The sequence below is a fragment of the Thalia democratica genome, chromosome 3 (genome assembly GCF_965202585.1).
Source record: "Thalia democratica chromosome 3, ktThaDemo2.hap1.1, whole genome shotgun sequence".
NCBI lineage: Eukaryota > Metazoa > Chordata > Thaliacea > Salpida > Salpidae > Thalia > Thalia democratica.
Window position 1 is genome coordinate 48,580,453 of NC_139167.1, and position 19,226 is coordinate 48,599,678.

At 25.1% G+C, this 19,226-nt stretch overlaps 2 protein-coding genes across 6 annotated transcripts in view; both read left to right on the plus strand.

Annotated features, from left to right (window-relative positions):
• Positions 1 to 172: 172 nt before the first annotated feature.
• On the plus strand, positions 173 to 1,527 carry LOC145832340 (DNA excision repair protein ERCC-8-like). Its single transcript, XM_082939658.1, has one exon. It carries the CDS (start codon positions 173 to 175, stop codon positions 1,439 to 1,441), a length of 1,269 nt encoding a protein of 422 aa, XP_082795784.1. The 3' UTR covers positions 1,442 to 1,527.
• Positions 1,528 to 3,522: 1,995 nt separating this feature from the next.
• LOC145831233 (GATOR1 complex protein DEPDC5-like) overlaps positions 3,523 to 19,226 on the plus strand; it is a 37,565-nt gene continuing 21,861 nt past the window's right edge. For 4 of the 5 annotated variants that reach the window (XM_082938382.1, XM_082938383.1, XM_082938384.1 and 1 more), the window contains exons 1-11: positions 3,523 to 3,682; positions 5,756 to 5,874; positions 8,117 to 8,233; positions 9,151 to 9,291; positions 11,275 to 11,457; positions 12,087 to 12,151; positions 13,244 to 13,407; positions 14,236 to 14,403; positions 14,525 to 14,678; positions 16,556 to 16,650; positions 18,927 to 19,093. In XM_082938382.1, coding sequence (XP_082794508.1) covers positions 3,586 to 3,682; positions 5,756 to 5,874; positions 8,117 to 8,233; positions 9,151 to 9,291; positions 11,275 to 11,457; positions 12,087 to 12,151; positions 13,244 to 13,407; positions 14,236 to 14,403; positions 14,525 to 14,678; positions 16,556 to 16,650; positions 18,927 to 19,093 — 1,470 coding nt within the window. In that variant the 5' untranslated portion in view covers positions 3,523 to 3,585. Of the gene's footprint in view, positions 3,683 to 5,755; positions 5,875 to 8,116; positions 8,234 to 9,150; positions 9,292 to 11,264; positions 11,458 to 12,086; positions 12,152 to 13,243; positions 13,408 to 14,235; positions 14,404 to 14,524; positions 14,679 to 16,555; positions 16,651 to 18,926; positions 19,094 to 19,226 lie in introns of those variants that run through there. The other variant, XM_082938385.1, reaches the window with a different exon arrangement.

The following is a 19,226-nucleotide window of genomic DNA, read 5'->3' on the forward strand; positions in this document are numbered from 1 at the left end:
TCAAAAGAGGAAGACTACCTTCATCCCATTTTAATTTCAAAAATTTTTAAAGTAGTTATTTCTAACTATATTGCTAAAATTATTGATAAATTGAAAAGTTTTGTTTGTTTTACAAAAATGAATAAATACTTGATAAAAAAAAAAGTTCATAAACAAAATGTTGCAGATAATAATGAGTGTCGTAAAACTTTTGAACTATTTGCGAACCAACCAGTGCACAGGAAGCCAGTTCCAAGGTGTGATAGAGCATGAGCGGGCCTCCTCCTTGGACCTCTCTGACCTTACGTTCAACCAACCCGTCAATGAAAATGGTGTCAGCTGCATGGTCTTGGACCCGGTTGAAAACAAGTTCCTGATCACGGCCGGCCAGAATAGGAACATCAAAATATACAATGTTCTGAATGAGGAGAAGGACAGCAAAGGGGGTCGCGTTTTTGAGAGCATTGCCTCTTTTGGCCACCGGACCAAGCACCAAAAGTACCTGCACAAGTCAACAGTGTCCTCTGTGCAGTGGTACCCCCACGACACTGGCATGTTCTTTACCAGCTCATACGACGAAACCATCTGCTGCTGGGACACCAACCGCATGAAGCGGGCTGAACAGATGAGGGTGAAGAAGCAGGTTTACAACATCCACGTGCGCCCGACTTGTTCCAAACAGCCCCTCATAGCGGCCGCCACCTCTAGCAACATTAATCTGGTTGATCTTTTCTCAGCTAACTTTACCCACCAGCTGACAGGCCACAAGGAAAAAGTAATTGCGGTCAGGTGGTCGCCAACCAACGAGAACTTGCTAGCTAGTGGTTCAGTGGATGGGCAAGTTCTGTTTTGGGACGTCAGAAGAGCTGGATTTCCAATGAAGACTCTGGACAAGGACACTTGGATAAAGTCAAAGTCCCAGAAAGGGAGAAAGAGGCCTCACTGTGGATGTTTTGCCCACTCGGGCACAGTCAACTCCATAAGGTTCACTTGTGACGGCAGAAGTTTGCTCACTTATGGAACTGACAACACTGTGAGGCTGTGGTCAACAAGCACAACTGAACTGATGCCCGTCAACTATGGCTACAACTCTAACACCTTCCATTCCCAAACCCTCAGTATGGACGTCCACAATGGCGGTCAGGACGATTCGCTCTTGTTTGTTCCTGGAAACGCTCACGTGTCAGTGTACAACTTGCATGATGGCAACAAAATAAAGTCATTAAGGGGTAGCATAGGCCAGGTGAAGTGCTGCACTTACAACCCCACTACCCAGGACCTGTACGTCACGGGAAGAGGGCCCAAGATGCTTGTGTACTCTCCAACCACTTACCCCAACTTACCGACGGTGATAACCAGCAGTTTTGCTGAAAATACTTCAGCATCAGACAATGTTGTTGGCAATTTGCTGCAAAACAATTGGAGCGACAGTGAAAGTGATGGCCAATCTGATTGGCTGTGATTTTTAACTTTAATAAAATGTCTAGAGTATAATTAAATTTATTTTATTTTGCCACATTTTTTCAATCATGGTTCATTTGCGCCCTTTTCAACTTTTGTTTGTTTAATAACTTAAATGTAAGTTTTTAATTTTATTTTTACAAGTACTTTTTTAGCATTTTAAAATAAAGTTGCTGCAATATTTGATGTAACTTTAACAAAATTTCTAGACATTGTATTATGATAATTTAACTTATACTATTATAGGAAGGTTTTTAAACGTATTTATGTACCACTTGCAACTAAGTATGTATAGGTAACTCATTTTATTCATATTTTTATTACAATAAAGTATTCAAAAGTATTGAGCTTATTTTTCAACTGATAAATATTAAATAAATTTAAATTTTTTTCGTTGGTAAACTGTTTAAAAAATAAGTTTAAATTATTACGTATGAACATAATATTTTAAAAATTTTTGTAATTTAGCAAAAGAAGAAAAACGGCCTAAGTTAAATATGCAAATAGCATTTTAAGAAAAAGCAAAACTATTAACAATTTACTAATTAACATATGTTAACATAAGTTTTACTTGCTAATTAAAAAAAAAGTTATTTGTTTAAATCTTATGTTTATATGTCATAACTTAAAATTATTTTTTAAACAGTTTACTAACCAAAAAAACTAAGCTAATTTAACATTTATCACTTTAAAAAGAAGCTCAGTGTATTTTTGAAACCTTACATGTAGTAATAATGTAAAAAAAAAAGTAACCTATTTGTAGTTATGCAAATGTACATAAAAATTTTAATTTATGTTTGAGGAAGTTATACATTTTAAAGTTTTTTCGTGAATTTTAAAAACTATTTAAAATAGAGAGGTTTATTTAATTAGTATTTTAGTAAAAAAAATGTAAAGCTACACTAAGTTATGGTTACAACTTAGTTTAATTACAAATCTTATAATAAAAAAAAAGTTTATGTACAGGATTGCCAAAAATCTGGAATTGAGACCCTTGAATTTCGAACAAAAATCATTAAAAACCTTGAGTTTAAACTAAAAAAAAAACAGTAATATATTCTTGTTTGGATACAAAAAAATATTAAAAAATAAAATGTTTTGTATCATTTTTTAAAGCATTTAGAGTAGCTTTACAGTATCTTTCAAATGATATTAGACTATTTATAAAGTTTTTCATTTTAAATTTAAATTTTTACGAAAAATAACAAAAAACTTGCTCTTTAAAAGTCTAGAAACCTGGAATTTTTTTTTTTAAATCTTTGGCAACCCTGAACTAAAGGAAAAATTTTGTGCACACTACGTGTTTAAGTAAATATATTTTGTTATAAAAATATTGATTCTAATGGTAAATATGTTTAGTAAATTTATTCTGTAGAAAAATATTAGTTTTAATGGTAACTATATACCTAATTCTAATGGTAACTATAAACTCAAATAATTATATAAATATTTATTTTTTTAATTATTGTTTTATATACGTAGAAAGAACAATTTGTGTTTGTCCAATTTTTATTACTGAGTAAAATGTCATGCATCTAGTTTTATTGATATTTATTTTAAGTCTGTTTACTGTAATTCGATCTGAAACAATTTAAGTTCCAAATTAGAATTGACACTGTATTGTACTTGTGTGTGTTGTTTAAATACTGTCTATATATAAAGTAATGTGTCATCTGCGAAGTTAAGAACTTATAAACTAATATTGTTCTGCAAATTTTTAATATTTATTAAAAACAATAAAAATTTTAAGACTGAACTTTTTGGAATTTCAACACCAACGTTTTTACATGATTAACCAGCATACAATATGATACACAAGACACACAATTCAGTTAGCTAAATATATTTCGAGCAGTTCTCAGAGTACAAAGCTAGCAAGAGTACATTTAGTTAATGAGTTTTGTGTCTTGTGTATCTTATTGTATAATTAATGGTCAGTGTAATGTTTCAATATTTTAAAAAGAAGGTTGATTCATACCCGCTAAGTACTTAAAAAGTTTTTCATAGATGAAATAGAATAGTTAAAGAAATAATTTCACAAAATACTATTTTAAAATATTATTATGTTTTATAGTACTTAGCGATGTTAAGTTTTTAATCATAATGATAAATTTCTTTCTCTAAAGAAAATATTACAAAAGTGCGATGAACGATTCAGTTTTAAGTACTGCAACAAACACTTACTCCACTCAAGAAGCTACTATGAGAAAACGTTGCAAACTTGTTTTTCATAGCAATAGGGGTTAGTTATAAGTTAGAAAATAATTTTATAAACATATTTTTTGAGTATGCTTTTAAATATAATAAGTATTGATACAAATTCAATGAGAAACACATTCTAAGTTTAAAATTTATTCGCAGACGACGTTTCGACTTTTCATCAGTTATTATCAACAAAATACTGTGCAAAATAACTAAAAATTAGTGTTAAACAACTAAGTATACAAAAATTTTAAGTAATACAATATATAAACATTTATAAATTAAAATTATAAACTACAATAAAATAACATGTTACATAAATATTTACACATTGCTAAACTTATATATATCAAACTAATCAAAAGTTCTTAGTGTTTGGGTAATACACGGCTTATTTAATTGTTTATTTAAAGTTGGATTATAACGTCTAATTAGCAGAGCTTCACTTATCAGGGTCTCAAATTTGTTGCTGCATTCTTTCAAAATTACAAAATTATTAACAGTTATTTTTTTCATTTTTACAATTGCTAATGTGGTCAGATTACAGCTGTTTTGCCTTTTAAATGTTCTTTAATTCTTTCTACTAATGGTCGTGAAGTGAATTCAATATACAGGATACTCTTATCATAAGAGCATTTATACTCATTGACCACGTTGGATCCACTTGGATTAATGCTCTTATGATAAGAGTATCCAGTATATTGGATTAACTTCACGACCATTAGTTTGAGACCCTGATAAGTAAAGCGCTGCTAATTAAACGTTATAATCCAACTTTAAATAAACAATTAAGTAAGCCGGGTATTACCCATACACTAAGAATTTTTGATTAGTTAGATATATATTAGTTTAACAATGTGTAAATATTTATGTAACATATTATTTTATTGTAGTTTATAATTTTAATTTATTAATGTTTATATATTGTATTACTTAAAGTTTTTGTATACTTAGTTGTTTAACACTAATTTTAGTTATTTTGCACAGTATTTTGTTTAATTACATGACAATTCAAATTCGGACAACTCAAATTCCGACAATTCAAATTCTTAAAAAAATAATTAAAAGACTATATCTCAATAAGTAATATAAATTTCACGAAAACAAAGTATACATATGTAGATTTTATTAATATCAAAAAGCCACTTTTTCTTTTTTGCAAAATCTAAAATACTTTTCAAGATATTCTAAAATTACTAAAAATAACTATGTTTTTTACTTTATTTAACCTATATCTCAAAAAATATTTAATGTTTTGCGAAAAGAAAAAAATGGCTTGTAGATATTAATATAACGTGAATATAGAATTTTTCTATTTGACATATATACATTACTTTTTTATTTGTGGCTGTTTCAATTTTTTTTAAAGAATTTGAATTGTCAGAATTTGAATTGTATGAATTTGAATAGTCGTGCACCCATTTTGTTTATATTATTATAATATAATTATTATATTATATTATAGTTTAAATTAAACTTTATTATGTTAATTTATCTATAAGAGTTGAAGCTGAGTTATCATAACCTTACAGTTATTTTATTAATACTAAATAAAATATATTTTTAAATAAAATTAAAAATGAGCTTTAAAAACAATGTATTTAGATTAAACAACATAATTTACTAACAAATAAATGTGAAAGTTATTAAACAAAAATTGATCAATTAACAATTTAAGTTATCAAACATTTTTGTAAAGTATTTATACTGTTTTGTATAAAATACAAGATGTTAATTATAATTCGTCAGTTAAGCATCTTTTTCTCACCTTTTTATATTTATTATTTTTTGCAGCAAAAGAAAAAAACTTTATAAATGCTTTTAAATCGAAAAAAAAGTTTAAATTATGATTTCATTAATTTTACTGTAGTGTGTAGTTTTGGCCTAAAATAAAATCAAATATCTCAAGAAGCACAAATTTTGATCAGGGCTTATATTAACTATTTAATTTGACTAAATATAGTTTAATCTAGTTTTTTTTTAAGGTATAATTGTAACTAAACTTTTCCAAAAAAATAAACATTGTTGTTTTATTCAAGCATTTTTTAAGCTCTTTAATAGTTATATAAATATAGTTTTCATAAATCTATTTTAATTTTCTGCTAAAATTTAGATGAGAATATTTTACTAAGTCCTACAATTCTTACAAAAAAATCACTTTTAGAAGAAAGAAGTTTTGTTAATGTAATTCAGTACAATGATGACGTACTGTGTAACAAACTTACATTTAAAGTAAGCAATTTATTTAGTTCAAATTTAACAAGTAAACAAAACTAACCTATAAATATTTTATTTCATTTACTCTTTGTCAGCAGTTAAAACAAGTTGTTGACTAATGGACAACATAAATAGTACTTTGGTGAGTTTACACTTGTAAAGTTAGTTAGAAACTTTTAAAAATTTTAGACTGAAAATGTATTTAATAAAATTTTATTTTTATTTGTACTAACTACTTATTTGATATATTAAACAAGTTTAGTTAAAATATTATTGTTTTTTTAAACTTTGCTATTATAATTGCTTATTGTTGTAGCAGCAAGAGATGTTTTATAGTGACATGAAGCTCATAACAACAACGACTGTAATAATTTACTAGTTTCATTATTAATAGACTAAAAATCTTATTTGATTTGTATTTTTGTAAGTTATTAATATTCTAAATATAATAAGTGTTTAAACTTGTTTGAGCATATAAATTTTATACTTAAACTTAAATTTGAAAATAAAAAACTTAATCCTATTTTTTCTGTTTTGTACTTTTAAAAAGTGCTCCTTAATTTTTTAAAAATCTTCGGCAGATAATTTTATCATTTTAACTCACGCTAATTTTTTTTTGCTAAATAAAACTGCTATCATTGAAATTTACTTAGATTTGCTACTACAAAACATAAATTAAAAGTTAAAACTATAAAAACGAAATAGTGAGGCATAATGCAAACTGAATTAGAAAATACTTTCACTACCTATCATTATTTCTGTGCATAGTTTGTTTAATTGTATGCACACTACTTGTGTACACAGGTTATCAATTTTAAAACCACTGGTATATAAACTAAGCTCAATAATAGTTTACTTTACCTTTATATTATTATCTTAATTGTTTGTCTACATGTGTATAAAAGTGGACTTGCATAATATGTTGCTTTGATTAGGTTTGATTTAAAGTACTCAATATTTTGTAGACAAAGCAGAGCAACAGTATAGTTAATATAAAAATACTGATTCTACATATGTTTCAGCTTGATCTTTTAAGCATTAAATCTTCCTCAGAAATGATGTTTATTTGGTAAAAATAAGTATGTATTCAAAATTTTTGAATGACATAAAGCAATAATCTATATTCGAGTTTGATGATACACTGTGAATGACTAACAAATTTTTTAAGCAAATTCTAAAACAGCTAGTCATAAAAAACATAACAAGCCGCAGATACGAACAGTTTTTATATAGTTTTATATTAAGATTTTGTTTTTGTTTTTTATTAAGTTTTTAAACAGTTTATATAATATATTTCTTTTATTACTTTTAGCTTTTTACCAATTTTCATAAGGGTTTTTACTAAATAGCTGAATCAAATAAAATGTTTAACAATTTTGTCTCAAAAAAGAAACATAAGTTTTAAAATGTACAGTGTATTATGAAATTCGATTGATAGATTATTAGATCATATCACTCAAAAATTTTTACAATTATTTTGAACTAGATTAATAATAATTTCGAGGAAACATATGTAAGTAATTTTTTGCTTAAAATTGAAAAACAAAAAAAATTAAAGTTTCGTTATTAAACGTTAAAAAAAAAATTTAACTAAGTATAGAACTGTGTTTTTACTGAGGTTTTTTGATAGAAGTTTAGTGAATGATTCTGTTGATAATCGATTTTTCAATAATTTTAATATTTTGATCAATTACAATAAAAATAGATAATTAAATTTACAAAAAAAAATTGCTAATAATATATTTACAATCCGTTTATTTCACGATGTATTTTATAATTTTTTGTAAACATTACTAAAATCATTTGTGAATTACATAAACTTTTGTATTTAAATTGTTTGAAAGAAGTTAAAATTTTCAAAATTTGTCATTTTAAATGTATTACTAAATGTATATGAATTCTTGCTTTTACTTTTTTTCTAAAAATAAAATTTATTAATACTTAAATTTAAGTTATTTCGTTTATTTTTATTTCCCAACAATGTATTGTATTAGTACTTGATGGTCTAAATCTAAAGATTAGTTGAACAAACAAGTATTTAAATATAAAAAAACTTATTCTTTCTTTATAGTTGAAATGTATTTGCCAAACTAAAAATTTTTAAGCAAAGTTTACCATTGACTACAATCTTTGTAGACATAGAACACTAGTACATTTCATTATTTTTGAGGCTACTATTTGATAAGCCTTACATTAAGCAGCTTACTTAAAAAAATAAGTTAAGACTAACATTTTTTATACAATAAACTAACTGCAGGTTAGATTCAACAATGACTTGCAAAAAGATACAATAAGTATCAAGAACAAAATAGCTGAACTATTCAACTTACAAAGCACATTTTACGATACCGTTGTTGAACAAATTAGTGAAGAGGTCAGAGTGATACTATATATTTATTATTTATATTCATGGTCAAACATGTTCATACATATGTTAGAATGATGTTAAATAATGTGCTTATACCATTGTTATGTAAAAATTTTGAATAATTTTGTTCTTCTACTTGTAAAGGACTTTTTATTGAATAGAAAACTTGCTGAAAAAAGCGTGTATTGCGCTGAAACAGCTGTACGAGATTTTTAAAAGTTTGTATATAAAAAACTTATGTATATGTATACTTAGATGATACTGTTATTATAATGTTTAATAAAGTTATGATTGCGTCTTAGTTTGTAAAATCAATTAGAAATTTTAGTTAGTAAAAGGTCAGATTTTTTTATTAAATAATTAAAACAATTTGAAAATTTAAGATGTTCTTAATAAGGGATAGGCAACATACAGACCATAAACAGAAATACCTGACCTGTTTTGAATTTTTTTGCCTTAAAAAATCTTGCGAAAAACAAAAAATATATGATTTTATTAAAACAGCAATCGAATTTAAACAATAGCATTTGAGTTGTGCTCTTAATTTAAGTTTTATTACACAGTAGTACTTCTTAAATGATTACTTCATTACAATTGATACTTTCAAAAAAAAAGTTTGCAAACTAAACAAATTCTTATCAATTGTCAAATAACAATATTACTTTATTGAAAGTATTGTAGTTATTTTTCATTACTCTTTGTTTAGATTCACTTCACCGAATTCATTTGTACGCCAGGATATGTTTTTACTATAACTATTTAACCCCTAGCGCCTTCTAATGGATAAATGTTACAACATTTAATCTACCGCGAAATTAAGATACTTTTTTTTTCTTGATCAGATTTTTTTCCACGCGACCACATCATTATAACAGTACATTTTATTTAAAGACTAAGCACAAAAAATGTTATATATCTTGAAGGAAGTGGCGATAGATTTGTTGGAAGTTACTTTTAAGGATGAATACATTAGCAGGAGTGACATGCTTAGATTGGTGAAGTATATGATGAACAGATGTGTGTATAAAGATGAGTACATCCAGTTTTCTGATATTACGATCAAAGTAACATTAGTTTTTACTCTGATATAGTATACTAATTTTTGTTTTTTAACTTATCATGTGTTAGTTTATATGAGTAGGTGTCAGAAAAGAATAGAGCGTCACTTTTGCACAAATTGATCAAGTTTAATCAAAAAAGTCAAAACTTAAACTGAATTAGCAAACTATTTTTAATTTATTGTAAAACAATCTTTAAAAGTATTAAAAAAAAAAGTTATAAAAGTTTGTAATTAGAACAGTTGAACTCTTGTAAAAGTGACGCTCCATAAATTTGTGACCCGTTCTCAGTTTATATATAATAGTTCATACGTCGTGCTTAAGTTTAAAATATGAACAGTAAAGGTCTGTATGCCACTTTATTGACTAATCTTTGAAATATATGTCAAGACACTATTTAAAAATTTGATTTAATTAAGTTTGATGGAGAAAAATTACTTTTCATGAATAACAAAGAAAGTTTAAAAACTTTATGTCATAAGTATCATACTTGAAGATTTTTATTTTTCTTAGATATTTTATTACTGCATTGAAAAAAAAAACTATAATTTATATTTAAGGATTCATTTTTTTAAAAACAACTAATCAATCTGTGGTCAGCCAAGTAGGCATATATTCGAGGTTAAAAAAAGTATGACTAGAGTTTTTCTTATACAATTTTCATTATCATCAAAAACACTCGAATTAGAACGGGAACATTTTAATCGTTTTCTAGAATTTAATTTAATTCTTGATATTGAAATTTTTTGAAAATCTATTGTTTATTGATCTTTTGGATTCGGATCCGGCCGGATTCTAAAAATAAAAATTATCCAGATTCGTATTTGACCGGATATTAATGTGAAAAATATTCGGATCCGACCGGGTCCTTTTTTAAAAATGTTAACCTAAACTGGCTAAATCCTAATATTATGGTCCGGTAGGTGACTGAATATACTTTATTCGTTTTAGTTTTTTCTGCAAAAAAGGTAGAATACTTGTTAGAACTTTTTGAATCTTGTACTAGATATTCTGGAGTTAATCAGGAAGAAAAAGGTCTTAGGCGTATTTCAGGGTAGCTTTAAAACTTATACTAAATATTATGGGAAAATTTTTGAAAGTTAAATTAGATATTACAAGAGTGAATGAAATTTACACTAGGTATAATGGAGTTCATGAAAAAAAAAGCAAATAAAAGGTCATTGGTTTATTTTAGGGTAGTTTTGAAACTTACATTAGATATTACGGGAAAATTTGAGAGATTTGTAGGATCCTGCCGGATCTAAAATTCAAGATATAACCAGGATCCGGATCCTAATATCAAAATAAGATTCCAGCCGAAGACTAATTTTTTTGATCTGGTAGATCACTAGTATTATTTCTTGCATTATTTGATATATATGTATATATATAATCTTTAAAACTAGTGCTAATTAATACTTAAAGTTTATTGTTTGTTTATTATATCTAACCACATTGCTAGTTTCTTAATTATTTTATTAGAATTTGTTTGTCAGACCTAAGGTTAGACATTTTTGTTTTGTAATTTACAACTTTGAAATTACAGCGGTTCATGAGAGTTTTTGTTATTAAAATCCGGTCCGTAGGTTGCTGGCCCTGCTAATAAGTGATAGGGGTCTTTCAGCTTTGACATATAACTTTTATGGTTTAAAAAAAAACCGGGCTTTTTGTATAAGACTGAGTCAGTTCTACTACAAATATAATGTTTTTTAAACTCTTAAAACTTTTAAACTTAAAATATAATTCAAAAATATCTTAAACTATTATTTTTTATTTAATTTTGAAGGTTTTAAATTGTTGAGACTTACTCTATACAACGTAAGCTTCATACATATAGATTGTTTTTAGTTTACTACTTTTTAATTTTAACTTAATATATTTTTATATTTTATGATTTTATTATAGGTTTAAAAGCATAAATATTTTTGTATAACTTGTCTTACTAAAAATTTAACAGCATTGTTAGTTTTATAAAGTAGTTTTCAAAAGGTATCTGCAATTTGGGTAAAGTCCAAAAAGAAAAAGAGTGGATACTTTACTGAATCATCCAAGCTAGTTTTTCGATCATTTACTGCAAAAATTTGTATCTTCATTCAAATGTCCATAGATATGTGGGAGTACGATCAATATGGTTACTTGAAGTATGAAAAGGCTGTTGGGGGTCTTCTTACTGTAAGTTGATAAAAAATAAATGTTTTTTTTAAGTAGTATTTGTAAGTTGTGTTGATCTAATATAAAAATATCATAGTTTTTTTGAAATTTAACACAAGTTTGAAGCAAACTACACTCGTAGAAAAACTTGTTTTACACACCTTGAATTATAACCTTAACAAATTTAGTTACACCATTGGATAGCATTAACAGAAAATGTTTAGTTATGTTTCAAGTAATCAATTGTACTGATATTTCTAATTAGTTTTATCTTAATTTTTAATAAAAGTATGATACTATTATAAGTGCTCATCAAAGTTATTTAGTATTAAGCTACTTTTTACTAATATCAATTGTTTAAAAAATTTTCAACTAGTTTCATAATAATAGATAAATACCGTTTAATCAGTATTTTTTCAATTTAAATAAGTAAACGTTACTAAAGTTTTAATTTTTCTACTTTTAATACCTTTGCTTTTCATTTTGCGTTTAGTAAAAAAGTATTATTCTTATTCGTATTTAATTGAATATTGGTAAAGTAGATAGATAATTAAAAATAACATTACAAATATATTTTGTCTAAAAATATTAAAAGTGAAATACCTCAAAAGGTTTTTTTTAATACTCGTTCTTATTTTTTTTTTCTGCAGTCTTTAATTCAAAAGTGGAAAGAAAAGAAATGTTGCCATGATGTAACCATTGTTGTTTTTTCAAGGTTTTTTTCTATAATTTTTAAATAAAAATTTAGAGTAACAATTTTAACTGTGCCTAAAAAGAACTAGTCAAGTTATTTTCGTATTATTTTATGTGTATTGTTATTGTTAGGTCATAACACTAAGTTGAATCATTTTTATTCTGACCTTATCGATAAATTCCAGAAAAAAAAAAGTTTACAACACATTTTTTGTTAAACTGGAAGGTGTGAAATTTTAAATTAAATATTAAAACAAACAAATTAAGTTAAATGATATAATATTGTAAAAAAAGATACAGTACTAAATTGATTAAAGCGTTAAATTAAAAAAAAAAAGTTCCAGAAGTTAAAAAATAAAAAATAAGATAAATACATTTACAACAGCATTTTAAACGAACTGAAACATTTTGTAAAATTTGTTCCATCTTTATGTATTTATTTTCATTTATCAAATTTCTTTATAAGATTTAGTTTTGTTTTGAACTTGACTTCATAATTGACTTTGTATTGTATAATTTTATCTATTTTAATTTAATTTAGATATTGACTATGCCATAATTTGCCGATAGCTATATTTTTAATATACATTTCATTTATTTGATAACCTTCTTCTTTTATTGTATTTAAATCGGTGAACTTAGTTTAAGAAATCAAAATAAAAAATGCTAAACTGTAAGTGTTTAGTAAAAGATCATATAATAATCTGATACATCTAGAAAATTTAGGTTATAGTTAAGCATGAAATTTTTGGTAAACATAAATTTAGTTAGCCTAAATACGTTTTATCAACAACTTATATATAAAATACGGCTACGTAATTGTTAATTTTTTAAGACTTTTTAGGAATAATCAAACACTAATATTTATTGTATTTAAAATTTTTATGCTAACGTAAATACACTAACTAGTTTTAGATTTTATTCAATACAAACTTATTTACCGTTTTATATTTGAAAGTCTTTAATTTTGTATCATTAACTTTTATAATTTTAAAGTTTAATTTTTATCGATTTTATAATCAAAACTCATTTTAAACTTCTTTATAGTAAAAAAAAGTTAAAAAAACAAAATAATCATGTTACCTAGTAAAATATTTTATATTTATTTCACAAGAATGATCTATGACAACTCAACTATAGAAGACTTTCCAGTAGACGTGAGAAAATCAGTGAGAGAGAATCACAGGGGAGAGTTGTACATCGACTTTTACAAATGCGTGCAACAAGGACTCGTTGAAGACGAAAATTTAATACAGGACCTCTACAAAATTATTCATAGTTGGTTGAATTTTGTTATCATGTACATTACCTGATTTGACGTGAGACACAGAAAACTTTTTCTTTTACTATTAAACAGTTAATTAAGTGTTTAGTATGTTTTTTTTTATAATATATATTGTAACAGATAGTTTAAGTTCTTTAAGAACTCTCACAAGACTAAAAGTTATCAGGGTTGCCACTTTACCTGGAAACCTGGAAAAACCTGGAATTTGACAATTTAGACAAAGAAAAAACCTTGAAAACCTCGAATTTTGAACAAAAATCACAAAAAAACCTGGAAAAACTTTGAGTTTTAACAATTTTCACATGTTCTGTAGTAAAATTTTGATTTGACTCAAAAAATCTAACATATAAATAAAAAAAATTTGTCATCATCAAAATTTTACTACAGAACATGTGGAAATTGTTAAAACTCCAAGTTTTTTCTTTGTCTTAAAAGTTGTGTATTTATATATGTTTTAATTTAGACTACGTTTTTTGTAAAACTATCTTTGTTAGTTTAATTTTTTTTTAATAGTATATACTTTATAAGATTATAGCATGTAAATTCTGATAACTGTTATGTTTTATTTCCAATAAGTAAAACATTTCAATTTCCATTTGTTCGATTGTTTTCAAAACTTATTAGAAAGTTTTCAAAAATGAACTTTTTTCTGTTGTAAAATTTTATAGTGTTTTTTAAGTAAGACGAGTAAGTAGAAAACAAGTTATGAACAAAGATTAAATGAACTTTTTTTCTTAAATACGTTTTACTCGAACATTACATTTACAATGACTTATAAATACTAGTATGGTATCTAAAAATTATTAAGTTCTATTTAACAGACTATGATGAGATTGTACAACTAGAAGGTTGTCCTCGGGGTAGAAACACCACTGCGGCCAGTGGTAATTTTCTTGAAGCAATAAACTTTTCACTTAACATGTTTGAAAAACATCAGGTCGACAGGAATTTCGATCGATGCGGGCAACTGATTGTGTGCATCACTCCTGGTATAAATTGAATACTTATTTTTTAATATTATATTCAAAAAAAAGTTGTAAAAACGTTTTTCTGATTCTTATTTTTACTTACGCTTTCAAATCTATTATAATAAGTGAATTTACAATGAAGGTGTCGGTGTTTTTGAAGTGGATCAGGAGCTGCAGGTGCTGACTTGCCAGCGAATGTTGGACAATGGCATTGGAAAAGACCTCATTTGCCTCGGTCAGCAGCCCCTTCACGCTGTACCGCTGTTTATACTGAACAATTTGCATGGAGATAACAAGTTAGTTAAAGAACAAAATTAGTTTCAAATAAAGTTACATTAGTGTTAGTTACATTTTTTTTTTTTTGATTTAAAGTAAAGTTTGAAAAACGTTTAGCATATTAATTACAAATATTAGTAATTTAAGTAGTTTTGGTCAATAGTTTTTTTCATAATTTATGCAAATTAAATCTCTATAATAAAAATACTGTGCACTAGTAAGTAATTAAATAAATTTTATTTCTACAAAATCTATTGTGTTATTTTTTTATATTTTTTACAAAATATATTAGAACTTTTAAAGATGTATTTTAAAGTAACCTTTTACAATTTAAAATAATTTGCAATTGTTACTTGCAGTACAAAATTTATGATTAAAATACTTATAAAAAATTACCTGCTTACAAAATTTTAGTGAACGCTACTGTTCACAAGTGCATTTTTAAAGACAAACTGGTTTAGTTTTCAGTTGTACTGTAATTTTGACGACAATATCTTTGTTGTAATTTGGTTATTTTGTTACAAGTAAACAAAGTTTTTTTTCAATCTTTATAAAAATGTACCTGTTAGATTTACTGTCTGATCATATTTTTTGTTTACTAGATTTACTTATAACATTCTGTTTTATTTATGACTATAAATAATGCATAACTGATGATGAATATGCAAAACTAAAAGATATACAAATTGTATAAAAAAACATAGGAAATTTTTTATTTTAAATGCCATAGGAGGACTCCAACATTTTTTTCATAAAAATAAACTGTAGCTTTTTTTAAAAGTTAGAATTATGTAATATTATTTCACTCTATGTTTAAAATTATAAAAAATTTAAGTTAACTCTAAAAAATAGTAGTTTTATTAATTATTTTCAGGTACAAATGTATTGAACTATGCTAACTTCAATTGTAATTTTGAAAGTTACAAAAAAATATCTTTTTAATTTTTAAGCAATTTTTTATCTACCTCAAGTTTTTAGGAAACGCACTCTTGCATCACAAAAAAAAAATGTATTGTAACGTTAAAAAAAGTATAAAAAATAAGAATTTCATTACAAATAGTAAAATAAAATTTTTAAAGTTTCTTTTTCTCAGAAACAAATAAATCTACTTAAAATTAATAAAATTCTTGTATTCTGATATTCGGTTATAAAGATATTTTTTAGTTCATCATTAACTTAATTAAACTAAGGTGCTTTTAGAACGATTTATAAATACTTTTTTATTATTTTTATAGTCTTTTTAGCTGTTTTCAATTGCTCTTTCTTTAGAAAATTTGTTGAAATTTCCCACTTGTACCGTTGTACCTCTAAAACTAATTTGAATTAAAAAATGGTAAAAAGCAACTACTAGCTTAGTTAAAGTTTTTTTTAAAATAAGATTAATTTGTAAAAAAATGTTCATCCTCTTTTTACTTCAATATTTGTAGAAATATGAAAGTTATCACTCTTTATTTTTGCACAGAAAATAACTCAAAAAAAGTTAAAAAAAAATTTAAAAGTTATATAAATAGTGAATAAAACTAATTTAATCTTCGATTTCACTTGTTATTATATACGAAATACTATATTATATTGACAAAGATTTTAGTATTTTTTTAAATTTAATATTCACTTACATAGGTTTTTGTATTAGAAAAACATCATAATTTTTTCAAGTTAGGAAAAAAAAAGAAGACAAATAAAATATATTTTTTCATCATCATGTAATTTGTTTGGTACTTATTTTTTTACAGTCGTTTGTGTAAAAAAAAAAATATACTTAGAAAACTAGTAATACCTAAATATGTTATACTTAAGTGTCTACTCAAAGAATTTTTTTTTAAGTATTTTTATAACAATTGCTCTCAGATTGCAAGTACCTTTGATTACTTATAGATTTAATTATTTAAATTTTAAGGAAAACAAGCAATGAGTTTGAAAAGTCAAAAGAATTTGAATCTCCAAACTGGATTAATCATAGTTTTTATACAGTTAACCCATATCCTGACAAAGGTTTGTTATAAACAATTTTAATGAACTTTTTGAAAGTTTATTGATGTAAATACTAAGATAAATTAGTTTTAAAACATTAACATATACTTTTGTTTTGAGTTGGCACATGTTCACACTGGTATATGTGAAAAGTTTTTTACAATATAGTAAAAAAAAATATTTTAAAAGGTTTTTAGTCTACCTACAATTAAGACAGGGGTCGGTAAACTGCGGCCCTGAAAACAAAAGTCTACGGCCGGTGGTTAAAACTTTCACTTTAAAAACATTGAAAAGAAAGCATTGTAATAAGAACTTACTGTTAGGTTCTTACTTATTTCATTCCTTTTTATTTTTGCTTGTTTTTTTAAAATAGTATTTTTATAGTGATTGATACAGTTATTACAAAATAAAGCTTTTTTATAGAATGCGGCCGCAAACACATATTTTTCTATAAAAATTGGCTCGCGACTTAAAAAAGAATGCCGACCCCGAACTAAGACGTGCTGATAATTTGTAGGTTATTAGAATCTGAAGTATATAAATAGATAATGAAGTATTGTAAACATACTAACAGCCTTTTTTGTATATTTATGTATTTGATGACGATATTTTAAAGCAGCTGTTCAAAATATAGATTTAATCGTTTGCTAACAAAAGATCATAGTGAAACAAGTTCACTGGAATATAAATAAAAACAAATTATACAGTAATTTTCCTTTATTGTACAATAAAAGAAAAAACTGTATAATTTGTTTTTGTTAGATATTTTAAAACACTTATTTTCATAATTTTTCATACTGATCAAAGTAATAAAAACCATCTTAAAATTAATGACTGTGTTTGACATTTTAATATTTTTCTACTCATTTTAAGATCTTGGTATTTGAAGTAAAAGTTTTTAAGGTAAACAAACAGTTTATAATTTTTATTACAATAGTTATGATATTTTTCATTGAAATATTATAAACTTATTTAACTTTGACTCTATAAATTTTGAACATAAATTTGTATGCTTGAAAGATTACACAATATTTAAATCAGTAAATAATCTCAATACTCTTGAAATTGTTGCAGTAGAAGGGTCTAATTTAATACCTTATTTATCTGTTCTTAAAGTTGACTCAAAATACTTTTTTTTGATATATTTTTTTAGCATTAATGATGAACTGGGTGCATCGCTACTCAAATTCTGACAATTTAAATTCCAAAAACTCAAAATCTATAAGTTTTAATATTTGTTAATTATCTTAAAAAAAAAATATTTTTTAAAACTAATTTGTTAATTATCTCTTTAAAAACATATTTTTTCAAACTAATTTTTATACTATTTCAACCTTATGGATCACCTACGAGAGCTTTTTTTATTTTTTCAAAATTTTTAAATTTTTGAGTAATGGCTAAAATAATTTTAAAATTGTAATTTTAGTAATTTTGAAAACTATTTTTAATATTTTTCTAAATACTTTTTTACTATCATAATCTTATTAATTAGACCTACATGGAAATTTTATTTTATTTTTTCAAATGTGTATTACTTTTTGAAATGAAGCCTTTAAACATTTTTAAGAATTTGAGTTGTCATAATTGAACTGTTGGAATTTGAGTTGTCATGTAACTAAAATGACTTAATAATAACATAACATTTTTGGTAAGCTATTGTTTTTTAATGAAAACTTGCTTTTATAATATAATAAACTGTAGTGAGTCTATAATGAGACTATAAAAAGTATAAAAGTATATAATGAAAAACTGCGCACTGCGCACTAAACTGTAGATAAAATATGTACCAACTAAATGAGTTTGAGCATTTCTTAATTATATATTTTTAGTAGTTAAGTTTTTTTTCTTAAAAGTTAGTTTAAATATAAATTTTAATGTTAAAGCCTTCTTTTGTTGTTAAAATTATGTAAATACTTTTTTTTTGCACTCAAAAAGTTTATGTAGCTCGTTTTATCGTATTTTATCAGCTTTATTAACTAGATCGTTCATTATTTAAAACTAAATTAACTAAACAAATTAAATAAGGATTTATTTATAAAATAAGGCAATAAAAATCATTCATAAAAAACAAAATTCTTTCTTTTAACTAAAGCTGATTTTAGGTAAAGTAGTAGTTAGTATTTAAATCATGAATTTTTTAAAGAACATAATAAAAGTTATTTTGATATTCAAAAATTTTTTTTAGCAAATAAACTTACAAAATTCTAATGAAATAGTAGATTCAATTAAAATTTAGAATTTTTATTTTGCATCACAAGAACAATAAATGAGAGAATAACCTTATAAAATTGCTTTAGGAACAACAAACATCAATTACATACCTCGAATTAATGTTCCAATGGAAGCTAGAAAAGAAAAGTGCAACTCAAATAAACAGACTCAGTTTTCTCAGACAGCATTAAAGCAACATATTGAAACATCACCAGCTACAAACACTTCTAGTTACAAAGCACTTGATTACAATGTATTTGAAACTTTACTATAGTACACTTTTACTGCAGCTTGTTAATATTTGCTGTTTTATTTGGATATTTATTGAAACCTAAGTTTACTTTAATGATGACAAGACAACTAATTAAAAATACAATTAGAAGTTT